The 19,716-nt window shown below is 36.4% G+C and overlaps 2 protein-coding genes across 13 annotated transcripts; both read left to right on the top strand.

Annotated features, from left to right (window-relative positions):
* The first annotated feature begins 5,313 nt into the window (after positions 1-5,313).
* On the top strand, positions 5,314-11,693 carry LOC141717502 (putative nucleoredoxin 1). 12 transcript variants are annotated; one of them, XR_012573682.1, is made up of 5 exons: positions 5,314-6,478; positions 6,631-8,020; positions 8,315-8,367; positions 8,538-8,633; positions 11,274-11,693. XR_012573682.1 is itself a non-coding variant. In XM_074519611.1 (2 exons), exons 1-2 carry the CDS (start codon positions 5,645-5,647, stop codon positions 7,612-7,614), a joined length of 1,818 nt encoding a protein of 605 aa, XP_074375712.1. In that variant the 5' UTR covers positions 5,314-5,644; the 3' UTR covers positions 7,615-8,203. The 12 variants fall into 12 exon arrangements, 1 of the variants encoding a protein (XP_074375712.1); XR_012573680.1 differs by having other exon boundaries at positions 8,315-8,373; XR_012573688.1 differs by lacking the exon at positions 11,274-11,693 and adding an exon at positions 9,277-11,198.
* Positions 11,694-16,867: 5,174 nt separating this feature from the next.
* LOC141718198 (uncharacterized) lies at positions 16,868-18,310 on the top strand. Its single transcript, XM_074520576.1, has one exon. The coding sequence runs from the start codon at positions 16,868-16,870 to the stop codon at positions 18,308-18,310; it is 1,443 nt and encodes a 480-aa protein (XP_074376677.1).
* The last annotated feature ends 1,406 nt before the right edge of the window (positions 18,311-19,716 follow it).

Below are 19,716 nucleotides of genomic sequence, written 5' to 3'. Positions count from 1 at the left end.
CGTTTTTAAGTTTCTTTCATTACGACTCTAATATTTTTTTATATAATAACTTCATAACATTTTATACTATTCTTCTAAAATTAAAAATTTTTAGTTCGATAAAATTTTAAATATTAGTTGAACTGGTTGGTTCCTTCAAATTATGGAACAATATATATTTTTTCTTAAATAATATAAAATGAATTGAATCAGATGCTAAAATAAATCGATTTAATATATCATCGTAGTTTTAACAAATCTAGTGAGATATCATTTCAAATTTAAAATATTCTTAAAATTCGAACAAATCCCAAAAATAATAATGCGTTACTAGTGAAGTTAGTAATTTTAATATAAATAATCAATTGACTTGATCCTATAAAGATCTCAAACACATTAATTTATATTAACATAAAATATTAAAAAAATTCACATTATTAGTAAGATATTCTCGCCGAGCTTGTAATTTAAATTTACTAAACGTAAAATGCGACGATGTTTTTCGACCGGGTCATGTAGTCAAATATGTTAAAAGTATATGAGATATATTTTCAAACCAAAAAATGATTAATAAATAAGATAATGATCCATTTATGTACTATGCCTAATTTTATATCTCGAATTCAATTTTTTAAAATTAATTGTACAAATATTCAACTAACTGTCCTTTTTTTTGCGGAATTCAAATAAATATATTTAAATTTAAATAAAATATTCATTTGACACACTTACATATTATGTGTATGATAAAAAACACATGTGACAATATGGTGTAGTGGTAAGAGGTTGTATAGTTGAATAAAATAACTTGAGTTCGATTTTCACAAACCACATTTTTATATAAATATTAAAAACAGGGGTAATTTAGTCTTTTTAATGAGACTTTTTAATCTCATGAAATTATACCCCTGTTCTCCTATTATATATAGAAGAGATTTTGGTGTGTGAATAATAGTATAACAATATAATCATTTTATATTTATGATTAATTCAATTTCTAATCATGTTATATCTATGAACGTATATTAGGACATTGTTATGGCATTCTAGTTATTGAATAAGTAAAATAATATAAGCATCCACAGAGCTTACTGGACGGTTTTAGGAAAGCAGTGGAAGATAGCTCTCTGATAGAAGTGGACTTGAAAGGTGGTGAATTCACTTGGGAGAAAAGTAAAGGAACGGCAGGATGGGTGCGTGAAAGATTAGACAGATGCTTTGCAAACAGTTCGTGGTGGCACAAATTCCCTCTTTGTACATTAACGGGTTTTCATGCTATAGTGTCTGACCATGATCCCATTAAGCTTGAGCTGGTTAATACGTCAATTCCCAAGAAACAATTCAGATTCAGATTCGAAAATACGTGGTTGAAAGAAAGTAATTTTCATACGGAGGTTACAAGTTTCTGGCAAAGTCTTCCTGCAATGAACCTGCTGCCTAAGTTATTTTCAGTCTCAAAATATATGGCGAAGTGGGGGAGAGTGTTTTTTCATAAGTTCAGAGAGAAGGTAGTGAAACTAAAGGAAGTTATTGATAGTTTAAAAAGCAGAGAGGATGACGATGGTGTCCAAATGTATTTTGATGAGAAGGACAAACTGAATGAGTTATTAATTCATGAAGAAGCTTATTGGCAACAGAGAGCCAAATCATTTTGGCTAAAGGAGGGGGATACAAATTCTAAATACTTTCATGCAGCGGCATCGAGTAGAAAAAAGCTTAATCATATTTCTGGCCTGAAAGCTGATGATGGAACCCTTGATACCAGTCATGATGGAATGTGCAGAGTGTTAATGGAGTACTTTAGTCAGGTGTTCAAGGCTTCGGACAATAGTTCTAATCAGCCAAATCATATTACTGATTTTGTAATCTCGAACAGTCAAAACGATGAGTTAACTGCAGAGCTGACTTTTAAAGAATTTACACAAGCTGTTAAGAGCATGCACCCAGATAAAGCAAGTGGACCGGACGGATTAAACCCAGCTTTTTTTCAGCATTTCTGGAAGCTGATTGGGGAAGAGGTGTTCAAGTGTTGTCAACAATGGCTAGTAGAAATTGCTTTTCCAGTTGAGGTAAACGATACTACTTTGGTGCTCATCCCTAAGAAAGATAATGTTGATGATCCTAAAGACCTTCGACCAATAGCATTATGTAATGTCCTATATAAGATTGTAGCGAAAGTTTTGGCGAATAGGCTTCAAAAAATTCTTCCAGGTATCATTTCTGAAGAGCAATCAGCTTTTGTTCCGGGTCGAAACATAACAGACAACGTTCTGGTGGCATTTGAGATATTACACTACATGAAACGCAAAAGTAGTGGCCAGGAAGGAGAGGTGGCCCTAAAATTAGATATCAGCAAAGCCTACGATCGGGTGAACTGGAATTATTTGAGGAGTCGAATGACTGGGATGGGATTTTCAGAAAAATGGATCAAATGGGTGATGCTTTGTGTGACAACTGTTTCTTATTCCATCTCCTTTCAAGGATCTACATTAGGTCCCATTGTGCCGACTAGGGGTCTCCGTCAAGGAGATCCTCTATCTCCATACTTGTTCTTATTGTGCGTTGAAGGCTTGTCAGAGGCATTGAAATCAGCTGCAGGTTCAGGGCAAATAAATGGTTGTCGTATCTGCAATTCGGCTCCAGCAGTTACGCATTTATTGTTTGCCGATGACAGCTTTTTATTCTTTAAAGCTAATGGGATAGAAGCAAGGGCTGTTAAAGATTTGCTGAACTACTATGAAGAGTGGTCAGGTCAAGCAGTGAATTACCAAAAATCTGCGATCTTTTTTAGCTCGAATGTCAGGATGGATAAGCAAGTTCAGATAAAACAGGAGCTTGGAGTTCACAAAGATATAGGAGATAGTAAATACCTTGGTTTACCTTCGTTAATAGGACGATCGAAGAAAACAGTGTTCAGGTACTTGAAGGACAGGGTTATTCAGAAAATTAAAGGATGGAGCTCGAGTCTTCTGTCAAAGGCTGGGAAGTTGGTCATGTTAAAGAATGTGGTGCAGTCAATTCCAGCATACGCCATGTCATGCTTTTTGCTCCCTAAGTCATTGTGCCAGGAAATAGAAAGAGTTATGAACGCGTTTTGGTGGCAGACTAATTCCTCTAATAGCAAAGGCATTCGTTGGTTGGCTTGGAGCAAGATGTGTATGTCAAAAAATAAGGGAGGTTTGGGTTTTAGAGACATTCTTGGTTTTAATCTGGCTTTATTAGGTAAGCAATGCTGGAATCTAATGAACAGACCAAATGCTTTGGTAACTCGTGTTTTGAAGGCAAGATACTATCCAACCTGTCACTTTTTACAAGCTGGTAGAACTGGAGGTGCTAGTTATACATGGTCAGGTATTTGGCAGGCAAAAGAAGAATTGAAGAAGGGTCTGAGATGGGTTTTGGGTGATGGTAAGTCGATCTTGATTGCTAAAGACAAATGGTTGAGAGCAAAGGAAACTTACTGTGTTGATAACACATCAGTCAGCAACCAGTTGGAACAGATGAGAGCTTGTGATTTTTTTCGTGAGAATGAGAAGGCTTGGGATGTAGACAAAGTACGAATGCATTTCAGTGGTGATGATTCAGAGGCCATATTAAATACCCGTATTCCGCAAGTGTGTACAAGAGACAGGATTGCCTGGGTCCATACGAATAATGGGCAGTACACGGTGAAGTCTGGGTACTTTGAGTGGTGTAGAGTTCAAACTGCTGAAGTAGGAATTCAGGTGTCAAGTGGTTGGAGTAAGTTATGGAAGCTGCAAATCCCTCATAAAATGAAAGTGATGTTGTGGAGGTTTTGCCGTAACACGATACCAGTTAGGAATATACTCAGGGGTAGAGGTGTTCCAGTCCCAATTGGATGTCCGATGTGTGTGGGAGATATTGAACATATGAATCATCTGTTCATTGATTGTAATTATGCTAAGGAGTGTTGGCATGAAGTAGGCCTCGACTTTGACACGAGAGAGGAGGAATATGCTCATATTTGGCTAATTAATGTGTTGGCAAGCGCTTCAAATGATGTATTGATCAAAATTTCGACTGTGATCTGGGGAATCTGGTTTGCAAGGAATAAACGTATCTTCGAAAACAAGAATATGTCAGCATCGTATGTGATTTCCTGGGGCAAAAAACAAGTTGCAGACTGGCAGTTAGCAAATAAAAGAAACTCGAGTATGCAGATTGGTGGAGAGAACGAGGCAAGGAGTGAGCACAAATGGAAACCTCCAGAGGTAAATCAGCTTAAAATCAACGTGGATGCGTCAGTAGTGGGAGGGCAAGACTTTTTTTCAGTTGGTATGGTTCTGAGAGATCACCAAGGTCAATACATTGCAGGTAAAACAATGCGGTTTGCTGGTGTTGTTTCGGTCGTGGAAGCAGAGTTAACAGGCATCTTGGAAGCTATGTTGTGGTCTCAGGAATTGGAAGGTGATCATATTACTGTTGAGAGTGATTCTCTGATTAGTGTCAATGCAATCAATCAAGGACAGGCTAACCTACTGGAGAGTGGGGACTTGATGCAGCATTGTCAAGAGTTGTTAAGAAATAATGGTAGGCTTGTAGTTAATCATGTTAAAAAGCAGGCGAACAAGGTAGCGCACAAACTTGCTAGGTTTCCTTGTGAGCTTAGTTGCTTTATTGTAATCCCGTCTCCTCCATCATGTTTGTTGGAGACATTATTGTCGGATGTTTTGGCTTAATGGAATTCTATTTCTCAAAAAAAAAAAAAAAAAAAAAACATGCCAACCTTTGTTGAATTACTCTTACTGATGATAATATATAATAATAATAATATTTATTTATTTATTGGGAAAAAATTATTAATCTAATATGTTTTACTTTTGTTTTAATTTGAAAAAAAGATAATAATATCATAAATATAAAAAGTTTTAGTCAATTAGTTCTAATTCTAATTGATATTGAAGTAATGTCAAAGTCAAAACTTTCTATGAGTTCTATATTAAGGCCTATATTATTATCATTAAAAATTTATTTGGTACGATACTTCCTTAATAAAATACTATACTTATTTAGAGATACGACCTATTTTAACAAGTCTAATTAACAAAAAATGTTAAAATAAAAATAAAAATATTATAATTATTTAAAACAATGCACGACACCGGTTTTAGGCTAGTTTAATTTAATTTTAAAATTGAAACATATTTTAATTTAAAATATTTCTGCGGACACGTAGAAAGAAAAATAGGACGGCTAGCCCAACAAGCCCTACTCCAAAACCAAAACCAGATCGGACTCTTGGCCTTCCGAGGCCCGTAGGAGTATATAACTTAATAGAAACCCGAATAGCCCTATAATAGCACTATAATTTAATCGAACTAAAAATCGAAAGAGAGAGAGAGAGATTTGGGGGAGAGTGTGTTTGGAGCGTGACTGAGGAAAAAGGGAGAGAGAGATTTGGGAGAGACTGTGTTTCGAGCCTGGGAGGAAAGAGTGAGAGAGAGAGATTTGGGAGAGAGTGTGTTTTGAGCGTGGGGAGGAAGGAGGGAGAGAGAGAGAGATTTGGGAGATTGTGTGTTTTGAGCGTGAGGGAGTAAAGAGGGGGAGAGAGATATTCGGGAGAGAGTGTGTTTTCTGCGTGAGGGAGGAGAGAGATTTGGGGAGAGAGATAGAGATTAGGGGAGAGAGAGTGTCTTGTGTGTGGATGGATACGGGAAAGAGCACAGTAGCAAGAACATTCAATAAACATATTGAGAAGAAGTGGAAGACGAACGAGGTTGGTGAGGGGACTTTGCATAAACATGTCGAAAACGAGGAGTCTAAATCAAATTCATCATCATCATATACCAAGAGAAAGAGGAGAAAGAGAAAGAGGAAAAATAATAGGAATAAATTTGATAATGAAGAGCAGCTGAATACTACTACTCCCTTGGTTATCAAAATTGGTGATACGGTTAATTTATCGGACCTTCTGTTTACGAAAAACCGGAATTATCTCATCAATTCCAACAGACAGCGGGTTGAGGCCAAGCATTTGTCCGGCAAGTATGTTGTTTTGTATTTCATGCCACTTACCCCTTATCATGACTCTTTAGGCACACTAACAACACATTTATTGGATGTATATAGTAAATTACAGCCTAGAGGTGATTTCGAGATTGTTCTTGTTGCAACTAATGATCATGTTTCTCATTATTATCAAGGAGCTTCTACCACTCCTCGTGAACGTTTTCGAGAATTGTTTTCTACTATGCCTTGGCCTGCCATTCCTTTTTTCGATTTAGAATCCAGGAAACGCCTTGAAACCATATTTGGCAACTCCAGCTCCGCAATCATTGACCCGAGAGGTGTGGTTTTGCAGTGTGAGGCCGATCCTTTGTTTCTTAGGTACGGAGCTGATGCTTATCCTTTTACCAACGAAAGAATACAATCCATTGATTTTGAAGATAATCTAGTCCTAATGCAGCAGCCGCTTTCCATTAAAAAACTCCTGGCCACTCCAGAACGTGATTATCTCATCAACAACATTGGTGACCAGGTATATATAAATTCTATAGCACCATGTCGTGATATTGACTATATTAGATATTTGTTTGTTTTGTATTAGTAGTTTTTTAATATGCCTATTCTGATGATATGTCTTTTACTATAATTGACTTGTTCCATTACTAAAACTACTTCATTTGGCAGGTCCCCCTTGATGGTCTTGATCATAAGGTGGTAGGCTTATATTTTTGTCCATGTCTGGATGAACAGCATGAACTACACACCACAAAGACACTTAAGAAGCTTTATCAAGAGTTGTCCACAAATAGGAAAGAGTTTGAGATTGTTCTTGTATACACCCATGGCTGGTGTGATCATGAGGATACATGTAGCCGCATGGTTGAAAATTCTTTCTTGAATGAAATCAAGACAATGCCTTGGTTGGCACTGCCGTTTAAAGACACAAATTGTATTAAGAAGTTGCAGCGGATATTCCAACATCCCCAAGAAGTGGGACAACCAATACCTGTAAAGCTGGTGATTATCGGACCTCATGGAAAATTCATCGAACCGTTGGGCACTTATATATTGCTGAGTTATGGTGCTCCAGCATACCCGTTCAGCTTAAGCAGTGCTGTCAATTTAGAGCTTGAAATGGCAAAAAAAATTAGGCTGGAGATGTTCTGGGATCTGGACACCGTCTTTGGTAAAAGGAATGGGTCCCAGATTCGATTTTCACAATATATTGGCAAGAGAATCATTGTCTTATATCAGAAACACCCGTGTGAGTTCAACGATTTTTGGAAGGAACTGAGAGCAAGGTATTATGGGATGAAGGGTACTGATGATGAGTTCGAAGTTATCCACATCTGCAAGGGAATCTATTTTAATTACGATAAAAAGATTGAAGCACCTATGCCATGGTTTATGCATCCTCCTCTTGACCGGGGCTCAAATGTCAAAAAGTATATAGATCATGTTTGGCCTGGTATTCTTACAAATTGTGGACTTCTTGCATTTGATCGGGACGGATCAGTTGTGAGAATGAAAAGAGACCCTGAGCTTGGAGACAATATGGCGTTTCCCTTTTATCAGGATGGTGATATGGAAAACGAGGTCTTGCTGCATGTGAGAGAGTACATTAAACGTAAGTTAGAATGTGTGAATAAGGAGCCAGAATTCTCCTAAGATGATGATGATGATGAAAGTAATTCTGGTTTACGGCTTTTTTTATGCTTGAAAAGGAGCTCAGTTTGTGGACCTGGTAGTAGTTTCTCTTTTTTTCTTTTCGTTTTTACTAAATAAGTGGTAGCAGTTTCCGAAGAGGTGGTTTGGAACAAAGGTTCACTTGGCTCTGGTGGGTTGGAGGAGATATATTGATTGTTTCTCTATTCTGGGGAAAATCAGTTTTTGGAAAAACTAGATTAGGAGAAATGTTGTGCAATGACAGGAAACAGACTAAATATGTCAGACTTCTATGTCAAAGCTTTATTGTAAGAGTTGTCAACCACACAGAGAGCTTCCTCTCAGTTGAAGGATTTGCGAGAGTCTAAGAAAGCTGAATGCAGATGCTGGTTGGTACTAGTTATTTTTGGTGAGTTATGTTCACGATTCACATTACATCGAGTTATTTATTTAACTTGTATACAGCTCTACAGTTTCTTAACTTTTCATTTTGGTTCCTTGTCTCATGTAAGAAGATCTATTTTTATCCATCTACGGTCATGTTATATAAATTTGTCACTTGATTTAATAAAGATTATATGTGCTTGTCGTTTCTTTTTTCTCACTACTGTTAATGTGATTTAATTATTCATTACATCATTTGGTTGTAATTCTTTTGAAAAATTTTGTGTATGTCATGTGTGCGGACTGCACCCTTGCACAGACTTGGGTTAAATTCACCAAAACAGATTTGTGGGAAGTGGGACGTGCAATACTGTAAGGGTAAAACCACAGCAAACTTAAAATTTGTATGTTTTGAATTTTATGGAGTGTGGTCATTAGGATGATCAGCATCAGCCCCTTTATCAACTATCTTCTTTGATGTGTGAGAATACAATGGCCTTTCTTGATGACCATCGTATGAATGACCTATAATATTGTGACAGGATGAGCAAGATGGTGATTGTGGTGCTGGTTGTGATGGATGGTTGATGAATCCTTACACTTGAAAAGGATCCTGCATATGTTGCTAATTACAATGGGTAATCTTGCATCTTATAATTTTAAGGCTCTCTGTGTGTTTATGTTTGGAGAATGAAATATGTGAGAATACAATTGCCTTAATTATCTTTGTACCATGTTTTCAATGAAGTCACCCAAAATATTTAAAAATATGAATTTGTGATGTTTTGTAAAACTCACATTGACTTCTATAGAACTTGTAATTGTGTTGACCCTCTTGTTTGACTTCTATAAAACTTGTAATCGTGTTGACCTCTTGTTCTAACAAGGTAAGTCACTTGTTTATTTGTGCTCTGTTTCGAATTCTCTGTTATTAGGAAATATTCAGGTCCTGTTTTTGAATTTGTTATATGATTGCACAACATTAGACCTAGCTTCTGCATGTTCTCATGTCTCAGTTTTTGGGCATGCTACTATCAAATTTACAATCACAGTTATTTAATGGATGTAACCTTAAGATTTTTATATGGAATATAGGTAATACAGACCGTTTCTCTCCTGCTGTAGGCTTTCACTTGTCCTCATTGTACTAGATTGTTTTACGTGTAAGAGAAAACATATTCAAAAAATTTAAACCTTCAAAACTGAAGACTTCTTCTAGAAATTCATGAGCTTATGACCACCATTTTCTCATCTTTAATTATTTTAGGAATCGATATGCAGAAAATGCAAGGTTTTTTGCACATTTGATGATAGATGGAACCCACAAGCCTTATGAAGAATTTAAAATTGCTGACTATCGTATCTACGCACATTTGATGTTGGAACTACAACAAATCTGACTAATTTTCTAATTTTTATTGCTGGAAACCAAGTTTAGCTCTATACTTGGAATTCTTTGTGCCTCTAAAGTTTAGCTCTACACCGAAGACACCAAATGTACTGATTTTTATTCTTTGATATATTTAGATTATGTAATGTCGTTATGCATTCTGGTATCTGCAGTAACAAACCATTCATATGATCAGATAATTTCTTTAAAGAAAGAGACATATTCTTTTTTGATGACCTGTGGTGTCATCTAAGTAAATATGACAGAAAACCACATATGGCAGAAAACCAACAACAATAGAAGAAATGCAGGGCAGGATTACCTGAAAGATTGGTATGACTGAAATTAGTATTCCATTGGGAAAGAAAGAATTGTGCAATCTACTGCATTATATATGTGCAGGTCACATTTACAAGAACCTATTGTACTATTAGCGAAGTATTATATACATAACATAAACATTCATTGATGTGTATTTCCAAGTCTGAGGTAGTCACTTATCTTCTGGAACTCTGGTTGGCTTTCCCAGTGCATCATTGATAAGTGAAGTCTGCTAGTTGTTTTACTCACTGATTCGATGTTGTCTAGTATGTTGGGTAATGACCCATATTGTGCAAGACATGCCTGTATATAACAATTAACAAGACTAAGAACTATAAGATTAAGTAAGATTAAGTTGTATAATAATCTATATTTGTATTCTGTAATTGTATTCCTTGAGTCGGTAAAAATGTGAGGTAGATTACGAGCCCGTCTAGGATTCCTTAAAAAATATAACTTATAACTTAAAGTTGAAAAGTGTCATATAAGTGATATAAGTGATATGAACATCGTGAATAATAAGTTATTTAGGTGTTTGGATAGTTTTATGTATAAGTTATTTATAAGTTTTTTTTTTGAAACAAGTTATTTATAAGTTGATAATGTGTTCGGTAAATCACAACTTGTGATATTTTTTTAAAAATAAATTAAAATATAAATTACAATTTACATGAATTAATAATTTTGATACATGAATATAAACTAAAAAAAATTAAAAACAAGAATAGTTACTTCGGGATATAACTACATCATATACTATTTATTCCAGTTAAAATAAAATTTTATTATTGATTGTAGCGAAAAAAACTATATATTATTAGTTAGATTTAGTTTGGTCGGTATAATGGTCTCGAACTAAATAAGATAACATATATTATTCACCCGTATTAAAATTTTATACGATTGAAACGGGCTGAAAAGGTTAAAATCTAAAAATAAGTAATCATCAGATTGTGCGGATGTAACTCTAAACCAACTCCAAAATGTGAGCATACATGAAATTTCGGGTTCGAGGGGCGAGCTCCTTTTAATAAAGCTTTTGCTTGCATCTTCCCCTTCACTCAGAAGAATGGAATTAAGGCATAACACTGAAGTGAATGATTCTAGACAGTACTTGAGGATTGAGCGAGAGTCGCTGCAGTTCCCTAGAAAATCCCCAGCAGTAAAAATATCTTGGAGGAGTTGATCAGGCCTCTGTTTAAAAAGTTGGAACTTGGAAGTAGTAACTATTGCAGTACTGGTTGTTGGTTACTCAAATTCATTTAGTTTTGGAAACAATTTAGCTGGCTTTGTTTAATGCTAACTATAGGCTACACAAGTTACTTTTGATTTTGAGTTGATGTTACTTTTGACTGTTAGATCTAAATTTAACCTCAAGTTGAAATCATATTGAGTTGATAATTTGATTAGTACAAGATACGGTAGTTGCTTTCATTTAACATTTAGATGAACCGGTTAACTAACATTGATAATATATTTTCTTATAACATTATTTCACTCAGAAAAGGTAACGAGGTTTGTTTGAAGTTAACTTCAGAACTGCTCAACAAACTGCTTGATTCTCCAGGTTTCAAGTACCATTCAAACATGAAGGCTATGAGACTGAATCATCACTGTTTCGCAGATGATCTTTTCCTGTTCTGCAAGGCTGATAAGAGATTCTCTTCCTTTTCTGATCTCAAAGCAGATGTGGATAACTTCGAACTCGTATGCTGGAGCATTTGATATGGAAATTTAACCAGAGAGAAGATGACAGTGATAAGAAAGAAACAGGGCATTTGAGCTTGAAAACAGGGGAGAAAACAGAATGAGAAACTGTCTGCAGCATGGCATTGCATGAAACAATATTAAAATTTGCTTAGTGGATAAGAAAAATCACATGTTAAGTATATGCAATGTTATTTAACCACAAACTTGTATGCAATTTATTATTTAGACTTTAGAGTATTTGATAATAATTTATCCATTTTGAAAAAAATTGTTGTTAATTTTAATATTTTGTAGAATCTTCATTATTTAATATATTTTTTGGTTAATTTTTCAAAATCTTATGTATTTTGAAGAGATTTTAAAAATTAAAAAATACACTATCAAATTTATCAAATAAAAAAATCATGAACTTTTGAATGCATCGTTAAAATTGAAATTTGTATGAAAATTTGTTAATAGACATTTTAAAGTTTATATTAAATGAAATTCTTATTACAAGAGACCTTTCCCGTTAACTATTAGTACTTTTCAAATTTTAAATTAAATATCGACAAATTTAACATAAAAATATTTTTTTAAATCTAAATTAAATATCCTTAACATTAATACAACACTACTTCAAATATTAGAAAAAAAATTCAATACAAAAGTCGAACTAAAATTACCGGAATGTTGAGTTGATAAAAGGCGTCGATTCTTAAGCCTCCCACGCGCGCGCCCATAGCATAACAGAACACCGGCCCACAACTATATTTTCACAGAACACCGGCCCACAACTATATTTTCACAGTTCACTTCTTCATTTGCAGCTTATTTTAAAACTGAGAAAAAAAGAGGGAAAAGTAAAGACTAAAGATTTTTTTGAACTAGTTCTTGTAACATTTTCTTTTCTTGAACAAGTTCTTGATCATATCAGTTCTTGTGCCATCATTGATAGGGGGTGAGCATTCGGTTCGGTTAACCGAATACCGAACCGAAATAACCGAAATAGTTCGGTTCGGTTACCGAACCGAAATAACTCGGTTTTTAATTCGGTTATGATTTTTTGTGTTATTCGATATTTCAATTTTTTCGATTTTTTTACCGAAATACCCGAATTACCGAAATTACCGAAATATAATAAATAATATATATATATATATATTAATATATACATAAATATATTTATTTATTTATTACTTATATTTACCTAGCTCCTTTGTGTTTTTTTCACTTGAATTATTAATTCCCCGTTCCCAACTTAACTTTTCTCTCCTTTAGGCTTCCCCGTGTGCTGCTGTTGAAGGTGCAGACTTGCTATAGCAGCCTGGACTGGGGTAGTGGAGTCACTCCGGGACTTCTTTTTATTTATTATATTTAATTGCTATTTGCCTAATTTAGATTTTAATGTATTTAGTTTTCATGATCTTCAATTTAGTTGCTAAAATAAAAAACTAAACTAACTAGTAAGAATTACTTTTATTATAATTTGGACCCCACACCATAATATTTAGGTGCATGGAAGTGTAGCTAAGAGTATAAATTTAATTGTTGTACCATCATTAATCTTTATTGTAATTTATCATATATTTTTATTATTAAAATTTTAATTTTTTTCCTAATTCGGTTTTTAATTCGGTTTTCGGTTTTAACCGAAATAATTATTTCGGTTCGGTAAATAACCGAAATTATTTCGGTTCACTATTCGGTTATGATTTTTACCCTTATTCGGTATTCGGTAACCTAATTATATTTCGGTTCGGTTACCAAATAACCGAATACTCGGCCATAATTATTGAGTTGATTTCATTATAGGTATGTGGGTATATGTTAAGTTCTTGGTATGGATTATGTGTATACATTATTATTGTTTTTCTACATTTGCTTTCTTGCGTGAGAGAGAGGGAGAAAGAGATATTTGTATATGTAATAACATTTATTGTACATAATTCTTGATCATATAAATTATGGTGTCGTGTTGATTCACCGAAGCTATGTAGTATAGGTTTAGGTTTAGCTTTTGGTCTGATTATGCTTGCAGACATATCAATTCTGGTGTCATTGTGTTGATTTCACATTCTAAAGTACTTTTCAAATTCTAAACTAAATATTGAGAAATTTAATAAAAATAAATTTTAAAATCTAAATTAAATATCCTTAACATTAATATAACACTACTTCAAATTTTAAAAAAAATCAATAAAAAAGTCTGAACTATAATTACTGGAATGTTGAGTTGATAAAAGGCGGAGATTCTTACGCCTCCCACACGCGCGCCCAAAGCATAAACTTTTTCCCTTGCAGCTTATTTTAAAACTGAGAAAAAAAGAGGGAAAAGTAAAGACAAAAGATTTTTTGAACTAGTTCTTGAAACATTTTCTTTTCTTGAACAAGTTCTTGATCATCTCAGTTCTTGTACCATTATTGAGTTGATTTCATTATAGGTATGTGGGTATATGTTAAGTTCTTGGTATGGATTATGTGTATACATTATTATTGTTTTTCTACATTTGCTTTCTTGCGCGTGAGAGAGAGGGAGAGAGAGATATTTGTATATGTAATAACATTTGTTGTGCATAATTTTTGATCATATAAATTATGGTGTCGTGTTGATTCACTGAAGGTATGTAGTATAGGTTTAGGTTTAGCTCTTGGTCCGATTATGTTTGCAGACATATTAATTTTGGTGTCATTGTGTTGATTTCACATTCTAAAGTACTTTTCAAGTTCTAAACTAAATATCGAGAAATTTAATAAAAATAAATTTTAAAATCTAAATTAAATATCTTTGACATTAATATAACACTACTTCAATTTTAGAAAAAAAATCAATAAAAAAATCGAACTATAATTACCGGAATGTTGAGTTGATAAAAGGCGGCGATTCTTACGCCTCCCGCACGCGCGCCCAGAGGATAACAGAACACCGACCCACAACTATATATTCACAGTTCACTTCTTCACTTGCAGCTTATTTTAAAACTGAGAAAAAAAGAGGGAAAAGTAAAGACAAAAGATTTTTTTGAACTAGTTCTTGTAACATTTTCTTTTCTTGAACAAGTTCTTGATCATATCAGTTCTTGTGCCATCATTGAGTTGATTTCATTATAGGTATGTGGGTATATGTTAAGTTTTTGGTATGGATTATGTTAAATAATGTCTGATGGATGACTTTATATGTACACATCTCCAGAAATTCTCTTGCCACTGCAAACGGCTACATAAGCAGTATATTATCTGGTAATTAATTTGAGATTTCTTTCTGTTTTCTACTAAGAAAATTCAGAGTATCAGTTAGCGTAGTATAAAAGTGTTCTACATTATATGAAGATTTAATGCATCATATAGTATAAAAGTGTTCTACATTATATGATTACCATGAGCGTTGAGAAAATTTGATGCTGGATGAAAATAAGAAAAAACCGAATCCTCCTGACAATTTTCCATTCAGCCGGTTATCAATCTATGGCCAAGTTAAATACAGTTATAGATATAATGAGTCCTTACAAAATGATATAGACGGCCCGGGTTGTGTAGTGTACAATGCTACGTGTAGTTTTCAGTCAATTTTTTTTTTCGTTTTTTTGAACGAGGGTAATGTTGTGTACATCATACCCTCCCCCTAAACTCTGTTAGAATGAGATTTTAATCAATCGTATATCGAACTTTCATTTAAGAATTCATGAATTTTACAACATTTCATGAGTCACAAGCCCATAACATTTTCGGTCAAAGTTTTGGTTCACAAAAGAGATATATGATCATACTTTCGTCATCAATAGCAGTCTTCTGGGTCTGGATCCTCATTTACACATTCTAATTTACATTGCATGTTAATGTAGTCTTTCACATGCAGCAAGATCATGTATAACAATCGATCCCTCCCGAAACACCATATTTTCTCCAAGTCGAGGCTCTTTTTTCATTCTAACAATCGATCCCTCCCAATCAAATGCAAGAAGTCCACAATTTTTCAGATAATGGGGCCAAACATGATTCATATACTTGCTTGCTTCTGAGTCCTGATCAAGATCATGTATACAATCTGATCATGATTAATAGAGCCCCCTATAGATGTCAGTAACTTCGACCAAAGGCATTGTCTTAATTTCATTCAAGAAAGAATCTTCAACCATGCGGCCACATGTATCCTCATGATGATCGTACCAGCCGTGTGTGTATATAAGAACAATCTCAAACTCTTTCGAGTTTTCTGACAACTCTTGATAAAGCTTCTTAAGTGTCCCTGTGGTGCGTAATTCATCATGTTCATCTAGACATGGACAAAAATATAAGCCCGCCACCTTATGATCAAGACCATCGAGGGGTACCTGCCAAATTAAGTAGCAATTGTAAAGAAAGAAACCGATGTTAGTAAAAGTATGTATAGTTGAATGTACATATGTGTTGGCTATAGGCCCAATAAGGCCCACTGAACGAAGGCCCAACATATGATTGAGCTATTGGGCCGAAGGTCCACCAGGCCCGTAAGCCGAAGGCCCACGAAGAGCCTCAGGCCAAGGCCCATCTTTCTTCCTGAACGTTGGAAAGCAGAAGGGACATAACGCCCCCCTTTTCACTCCCTCCTTAATGATTAGTAACTGATGAGCATTCATGACCTGAATGGGTATAAAACCCCTTGGAAAGTAAGACAAAACATACAGACATTCTCTCTAAAACACTCTACTTTTCTTGTATTTTCTACCTATTTTGCAACCAGATTCTTATTCTCACACCGGAGGTGAATTGGGGGTACAAACCCTCGCATTCTCTTCACTTTCAGGTATAAGCCGAAACTATCTTCACGGAGGCCGAAGGCTGTTCATCCACCCGAAGGAATCTGGGTTTAACATTTGGCGCCGTCTGTGGGAAATATGAGAGTTACAAGCCGAGATAACAAGAACATGCCATAAACAATTCATGAGCATTCACTGCCACCTGGCTTTTCCGACAAGGGACAACCATCCACCCTAGTGGACGAAGATGGGGTCATCACATTGACTCCTGAGGAAGAGGCATTACTCCTAAAGATCCGGGCAGAAAAGGTCGCGGAGAAGGTCAAGGCCAAAACTGATCAAGCTGAAAAGGAAGTAGAAGCCCGAGCGAAGCGAAGAGAGGCTTATGCGCTCTGGCTGAAGGCCCTGCAGCTGCAAAGAGAGAAGATTGAATTACAAGAACGAACCTTGCGCGAAGCGATGCAGGCCGATGAGCCCGGAAATACGAAAAGGATAGAAGAGAACGTAGGGTGCATGACGAAGAAGATGAGTCTGACTCTGATTCGCATCCCCGAAGGAAAATGACCAAACAACCCTTTTCGTCTGATTCGGACGAAGAGCCTGACGGATCCCGCCTTAGGCTCAATCGTCTGGAAAAGGCCCTGTTCGGCGATAGGAGGGCCGATAGGGAACCGGTTGTGACCCTAGAAATTGAGCAATATTGACCCCCCCGGGCTAAGAAAGGCAAGTCCCTAAGATGAGTGAGTTCAGCGGGAAGGGAGACCCTGAAGACCACTGCGAAAAGTATGAGCTGCTGATGATCGGGATGGGTCACAATGATATTATGTTGTGCAAAATGTTCAAGACCTATCTGAAAGGGTCAGCTTCGATGTGGTATAAATCCCTTAAGCCTAGGTCCATTGGATCCTACGAGCGACTGAAGAGGAAGTTCCTGAAATACTACTCGCACCTATGCCGAAAGGCGAAGGACACTGAAGCCCTGGTCCACTGCAGGCAAAGAGCGAACGAAGAGTTGGAGGACTATCTCGCTCGGTTTAAGGAGGAAGCTGGAATGGTTACTAATCTGGACAAGGTCAAGGCAATGGGCTTCCTAACGGCGGGGCTGGACCCCTATAAAGGTAAAAAGCTTCGCTCATCTCTTCACGATTTTCCCCCGAAATCCCTGAATGATATATCTGTGAGGGGCGAGAACATTCGCCGAAAAATGGAAAGTATTGGGGGATATAATAAGGACTCCCGAAGGGATGACCGATCAAAGAGAGCCGACAGATACGAAGGCTCAAGATCAGGCGCTGACCGAAGGGATGGTAAAAAAGAAGGAAGAAAAGAAACGGATCGGGGGGCTGAACGGCGACGAGATAGAGATTCGGCCGTGTTCACTCCTTTGAATGCGTCGATCTCCAAGATTCTCTATGAGATCAAGGGCAAACCCGGATTCGTCTGTCCGACTAAAATGAAGGTCCCAAACCACAAGAAGAACCCCGACAAATACTGTGACTATCACAGGGATAAGAGGCATAACACCGATGAGTGCTATCACCTCAAAAAGCTCATTGAGCGAATGATCAAAGACGGCGAACTTAATCAGTTCGTCCGAGATCTGAGAGACAGGCTTGGGCCGAAGGAAAACCAAGAGGAAGAGATAGAAGCTGAAGAGCCAGAACGAAGGGATATGATCAGGGGCGAAGTAAAGACTATATCTGGGGGGAGCATCCTAGACAAGGATAGCAATACAACCAAGAAAAAATACGCCCGACAAGTCTACAATCTCTATCAATTCGGTCAGGCGAAGCCCCACATGCACATGACCTTCAGCACTGAGGACTATGAGGATGTCATTCGCCCGCACGAGGACCCTCTCATTATAAACCCTATCATCGGGCAGAACAAAATATGGAAGGTAATGGTCGATACCGGGAGTCCGACCAACATACTGTTCCACAAAACCTATTGCAATATGAATCTGGCCGGAGAACAATTAGAGCCCTGCAATGAGGCTCCCCTTTACGCCATCGGAGGACATCCCATCCAGTTCGAGGGAACAATCACACTCCCGATCCTCCTGGGCAAATTGCCATATATTGTTGAGAAGTCGGTGAAGTTCTATGTGGTTCGGATTAAGAGCCCGTATAATGCCATATTCGAAAGACCTTTCCTGTCGACCTTTGAAGCGGTATAATCTATACCCCATCTTAAACTCAAGTTTCCAACCGAAAAGGGGTAGGAGAAATGAGGGGCGATCAAAAAACTGCCAGAATCATAATGCTTGAGGACCTGGAAAAGGATCAGGAATACGGAGGGTCGGATGAAGCCGAAAAAAGAAAGCAGGCCGAAGCCGAGCCCAATGGAAACCGTGAAACATTGAATATTGATATGGAAAAGTTTGGAGCGGATCTCTCAAGCCCGATCACCGAACTCGCGGCGGAAACCGAAGAGGTAGAACTGTACGCAGACCATTCGAGAAAAATGGTTTGGATTGGGAAGAACATGGGGGCAGATCCGAAGGAAAAGGTAGTGGCGGTCATTCGGCAATACCATGATGTGTTCGCCTGGGGGCGGAGGACATGCCCGGTTTGGATCCCAAGACGGCTAAGCACTGCTTGAATGTACAGCCTGAGGCCAAACCGGTGAAGCAAAAGAAGAGGACATTTGCAGTCGAACGACAGAAGGTTATAAAAGCCGAAGTAAAAAAAACTGTTGGAAGCCAAGTTCATTGAAGAAATCGAATATCCCGACTGGCTAGCCAACGTGGTGGTTGTCAAGAAGTCAAATGGGAAGTGGAGGATGTGCGTGGATTATACGGACCTCAATAAAGCATGTCCGAAGGACCACTACCCCTTGCCTAACATCGACCAGCTGATAGACGCTACGACGGGATACGAGGTACTTAGTTTTTGTTGGATTTTTAACACAACGGGGGCATGGCAAAACACTTTTACACATACAAAATCCAAATAAAAGCATATAAATCGTGAATAAAAATTCGAGGGATCGAATCTAACCTTTTAAAATAATTCGGAGACAACGATCAGAGATCCTTAGCAGTTGCTCCTCAAGTGTGAAGCACTCCACCGGTATCCACCAAGAAAACGATGTTAAGGAGGAGGAAGTAGGTGGAGAGAATTGGGTTGTCCAAACTTTTTGGGTTTTGTGTTTCGATGTGGGTTAGAATAAAATAGGGTCTATAATAGTGTATTTATAGGCAAAATTTTCAGCTGAAATTTTCCCATAAATAATATTATTATTATCTCATTTATTATTCTCATTAATAATTAAAACACCTTTTAATTATTAATCCTTTTTCTAAACACTTTAGAAATAATTCTCTCTCTTGATTTAATTTCCAAAAATTAAATCCTTAATTAATAATATTAAGAACTTTTCTTAATTAATTTATAATCAATTAAATCTCATTTAATCAATTATTAAATTTGCCAATTAATTATTTATTTCATAAATAAATAATTATTAGCCATTATTAATTAATTCCTCCACCATTAAATCATTCTCTTTTTATGGTGTGACCCTGTAGGTTCAATATTAAGCCGGTAGTAGAAATAAATAATAATAAAACTATTTTATCAT

This window comes from Apium graveolens, chromosome 4, assembly GCF_009905375.1.
Source record: "Apium graveolens cultivar Ventura chromosome 4, ASM990537v1, whole genome shotgun sequence".
Lineage (NCBI taxonomy): Eukaryota > Viridiplantae > Streptophyta > Magnoliopsida > Apiales > Apiaceae > Apium > Apium graveolens.
The sequence above is the reverse complement of the archived record's forward strand: the minus strand, read 5'-3'. Positions and strand labels throughout refer to the sequence as shown.

Bases quoted from the DNA above. Each gene is read 5' to 3' on its own strand.
- LOC141718198 (XM_074520576.1), top strand. From the start codon at position 16,868: ATGAGTGAGTTCAGCGGGAAGGGAGACCCTGAAGACCACTGCGAAAAG.
- LOC141717502 (XM_074519611.1), top strand. From the start codon at position 5,645: ATGGATACGGGAAAGAGCACAGTAGCAAGAACATTCAATAAACATATT. The intron at 6,479-6,630 runs GTATATATAAAT...TTCATTTGGCAG, and splicing joins TCAACAACATTGGTGACCAG to GTCCCCCTTGATGGTCTTGA.